Below are 4,113 nucleotides of genomic sequence, written 5' to 3' on the forward strand. Positions count from 1 at the left end.
CACTACGGAGGAAACCCGGAAGTGAGGCAATCCATTGCAACGGACCCAAGAGTTTAAAAACCAGGCGGGAAAACACACCAATGCTTCATCAGAGGCTGCATTGAGGATGTTACCAAGCACGGTAACGAAACGTCTGCAGAACAACAAACCAGTTCGGCAAGGCAACCAACCTCAACACCCACAACCCAAACTACAGATCCACTCCAAAACCTAAGAGACATCTACAACTGGTTTTGAACTTTGATTCAGAAAGCCAAGAGTCTTTCCACATTCTCCACAATGCTGCTTCGAAACCAACTCACCCAACCAACAGTCTGTGCACTTTGTCCAATTTTCTCAGCCACAAATTGTTCTCACTATCATAGGGGCTAAAAGTACTCTGGCAGCTCATTTTCCTGCTTGAGGCACCTTTTAACGGCTAGTTTTACTTTGAGGCATTTGGATCTTCATGATCTCTTCACATCTGTAATTTTAGTACTATGGGCATTGTTGGGCATTTATGGATTGCTGCACAAGTCTGGAATAAGTATCTTTAAAATAGCTACAAAAACAAAGTTGCTGGAAATGCTCAGCAGGTCTGGCAGCGTCCATGAAGGAAAAAACAGAGTTAATCTGTCAGGTCCGGTGGCTTCAGTTCTGAGGAAGGATCACCGGACCCAAAACGTTAACTCTGTTTATTCCTTCACAGATGCTGCCAGACCTGCTGAGCTTTTCCAGCAACTTTGTTTTTGTTCCTGATTTACAGCATCTGCAGTTCTTTCAGTTTTTCTTTAAAATAGCTCTCTGCCTTACTTGTTCTCCCACTGACTTAAAATGAATAAAGAAAAAAAAATGGCTCCTGACTCATGCACAGTGGACAAAGCAGCCACCATAAGAATCATGTTTACGATCTGTAGTATAAAGCTTCTTGCTGCAGAAGGTTGTGTAGTACCATTTGTTCTGTGCAGAAGAAACTACTCAAGAAGTCTTCAAATTAAATCTTCAACAAAACCTATATGGTACAATGTTCCCTCGAATTGGCAAAACATCATCTTTCACAGGAACAGATGAGCTAAATCAAAGATAACAAGGTGTAGAGCTGGATGAACACAGCAGGCCAAGCAGCATCAGGGGAGCAGGAGCTTTGTTGCTGACAGGTGTGCACAAACCCAGAATCGCTTTATAGTCCCTGTTACTTTAAAATGGAGACTGTGATTTTTCCAAAGAGAAATGGGACCTAAACACAAAACAATGTCAAAATGAAACCAGCGAACTTCAAAAGTAAAGTACCTGCACACACTGGGACAAATATTTCCAGGCAGTTCCACAAGTTCTTTTGGAAGACAACTGAAGTCAGGCTGCTGTCTCCTTTTCTCCTTCTGAACAGTTAGCAATGGGTTTGCACAGAAACATCCACAGTAAGAAATCAAGAACCTTCAATAACTGTAATATACAGCTGGATTGCAGCCATTTAAGAATGAGACCCAACAGCACCTACTCGAGGGAAACTACTGATGAGCAACAAATGCTAGTCAAGTCAGTGATGCCCACACCCCATGAGTGAATTTATAAAAAAGCACCATGACTGCAACAAGAAACAAAGCAATCTTACTGCTCAAAGACAACCAAAGAACTCTAAACGATATATTATTTTATCATAAAATAAAACAATGAACTGCAGCTGTTGGAAATCTGAAACAAAAACAGAATTGCTGAAGAAACTCAGCAGGTCTGGCAGCATCTGTGGCGAGAAATTACAGTTACCATTTCAGATCCAGTGACCATTCTTCAGTTTTGAAAGGTCACCGGACCTGAAATGTCAACTTTGTTTTCCCTCCACAAATGCTGCCAGAGCTACTGAATTTCTCCAGCAATTTTTGTTTTGGTATTATTTTTAACCTCCTTTGCTTTGGACCTTATTCCCATCTAATTTTATACTTGCATGACTGCACGAACCCTATATGCACGATGTAGAAATTAGTCTTTTACTCTGGTAACAGTTCACAAATTTGCTTTGCTTGACTCAAGAAAAACTTGATTATTTGCTCATTTAATCACATTTTAATTGGAAAGTTCTGACTGCTAAAAGGATCAAAGGGTAAGGGGAGAAATTAGGAGCAGGGTACTTAGCTGAGTGATCCAGAGATGAGCAGCTAAAGTAGATTGGCCATACTAAATTGTCCGTAATGTCCAGGCAGTTACAGGGATAGGGTGGGAAGCCAACTCGCTCCTCCTCATCCAGTCGTAACAGCACAGGTCCACTTACAGCTGGGCTAATATACATGGTGGCAGGCTGAGGCCTTTAAGAATACCACATACAATTCTGGTCACCCTTCGAGATAAAAGATATTGTTAAACTTGAGAGGGCGTGGATGTTGCCAGGACTGGAGGGTTTGAGCTGTAGGGAAAGGCTGAATAGTCTGGGGCATTTCTTCCCTGAAATGGAGGCTGAGGAGTGACTCTTATAGAGGTTTATAAAATTATGAGGTGCATGGATAGGGTGAATAGCCAAGGATTTTTTTTAAACCTAGGGTAGGGGAGTCCAAAATTAACTAGCATAGCTTTAAGGTGAGAGGGGAAACATTTAAAAGAGTACCCAAGGGGCAAGTTTTCCATGCAGAGGGTGGTGCGTTTATGGAATCAGCTGCCAGAGGAACAGGTGGAGGTGGGTACAAATACATTTAAAAGGCATCTGAATGGATATGTGAATAGGATTAGTGTAAGGGGGATATGGGCCAAATGCTAGCCAACGGGACTAGGTCAGATTGGTATGCCTGGCTAGCACCAAAAGAGTCCGTTTCAGTCACGTGTGGCTATTTTGCAGACCTCAGCTGGAAGGATGCCTGGCAAGAAAGTTGCACACAGGCCTTTCCAGCCAGAATTCAACTCCGGGTGGAACCAAGGCGGCAGTGGAGGAGGGGGTGAGGTTTAGATGTGTTACCAGTCCCACCGGATTTGGTGTTTTTCAGGCCCATCACGTCCACAAGCTGGCGGATGCTCTGCCCGGCATAGGGAGTTTCTCGTGTTTTTTTTTAACCCCCCTCCCCTCTTTCTTGTACTCGACGTCTGTGGAAGTTATGCACTTAGGGATTCACAGATGTGAAAGCCCACCGCCAGAAAATGTGTTTCTCAGGTTCCTGGTGGCAGGCCGAGCCTCCCTAGTGAAATATGGTCAGGGAAGGCCCTTCGCTGACAACGACAGCCCGCTTCTGGTGGGCAGTGAGTGGCCTAACGGTCACATCAGACTAACAACAGAAATTGCTGGAGAAACTTAAGCCGGTCCTTAGCACCACTATGTGGGGTCAGAGCAAACACTTTTTTTTTAATCCAGTAAACATCCCTACGACTCTGCTTCAGAACTCATAACAATCGACAAATAATCTTGGATTTTTCACAGTTACTGCGGCTCACCTTCTCCAACAAAGGCAAACAGCAGCTGAGAGCAGGGTTTTTCTCAGCGGCCCGGTCGCTATCATCTTACCCTCGGTCACCACGACGCCCCTTTCCCGCCCCCCAACCGCCAATGGTCCCACCGCGTACCGCCCGCCCGCACACTCCTATTGGTCCGAACTGCCGCCCGCCCTCCCCGATCCGTCATTTCCATTGGCCAACTGGCACGTCCGTCAGAACACGTGGGTACCGCCCCCTCGCCCAACGGACCTCCCTACGGCGATTGGCGCATAATAAGACTGCGTCACGGGGGATTGGTTCATCCTGCAGTCGTGATTGGCTCCTTCCCGTGTCAATCACATCGCACACGCCCCGCGACGTCAGTCGGATGAAAGTTTAGGGAGAAATTCTGATTTTTCTGGGACCGTGTGATATAAAGGCTCGGATGTCGGAATGGGTTTTGGCTCACAAGGTGGTTTTGTGACCGTCGTGAGGCGCGCCTCCAGCCCCCGACGCAAAATGGCGGCTAGGAGGGAGCAAGGTAAAGGGCCCCGCCTCAGGGCGGGATCCTTTCCTCCACATCCTTCTCCCTCCCCTTCCCATTCCCGTCTGGTGGCATCGAGGTTATTGATACCATGCTCTCCGCATCCCTGGGCGTGGGTTCATAGGCAACATCTCCTCCCCTCTTCTCAATGTCTCCTGGGTGGGGGAGGTCATTGATAACACCCCACCCCCTTAGGGTAT

General features: G+C 46.4%; 2 protein-coding genes across 5 annotated transcripts in view; one reads left to right on the plus strand and one right to left on the minus strand.

Annotated features, from left to right (window-relative positions):
- isca2 (iron-sulfur cluster assembly 2) overlaps window positions 1-3,521 on the minus strand; it is a 37,728-nt gene extending 34,207 nt beyond the window's left edge. Inside the window, exon 1 of one of the 2 annotated variants that reach the window (XM_048599624.1) lies at window positions 3,391-3,498. In XM_048599624.1, coding sequence (XP_048455581.1) covers window positions 3,391-3,455 — 65 coding nt within the window. In that variant the 5' untranslated portion in view covers window positions 3,456-3,498. Of the gene's footprint in view, window positions 1-3,390 lie in introns of both variants that reach the window. The other variant, XM_048599623.1, reaches the window with a different exon arrangement.
- The window catches only part of LOC109934540 (NPC intracellular cholesterol transporter 2-like), a 14,980-nt gene continuing 13,474 nt past the window's right edge, over window positions 2,608-4,113 (plus strand). Inside the window, exon 1 of one of the 3 annotated variants that reach the window (XM_020533272.2) lies at window positions 2,608-2,644. The gene's annotated coding sequence lies outside the window, so the exon portion shown is untranslated. The other 2 variants (XM_048599626.1, XM_048599625.1) reach the window with 2 other exon arrangements.

This window comes from Rhincodon typus, chromosome 8 (assembly GCF_021869965.1).
Source record: "Rhincodon typus isolate 14 chromosome 8, sRhiTyp1.1, whole genome shotgun sequence".
NCBI classification, from domain to species: domain Eukaryota; kingdom Metazoa; phylum Chordata; class Chondrichthyes; order Orectolobiformes; family Rhincodontidae; genus Rhincodon; species Rhincodon typus.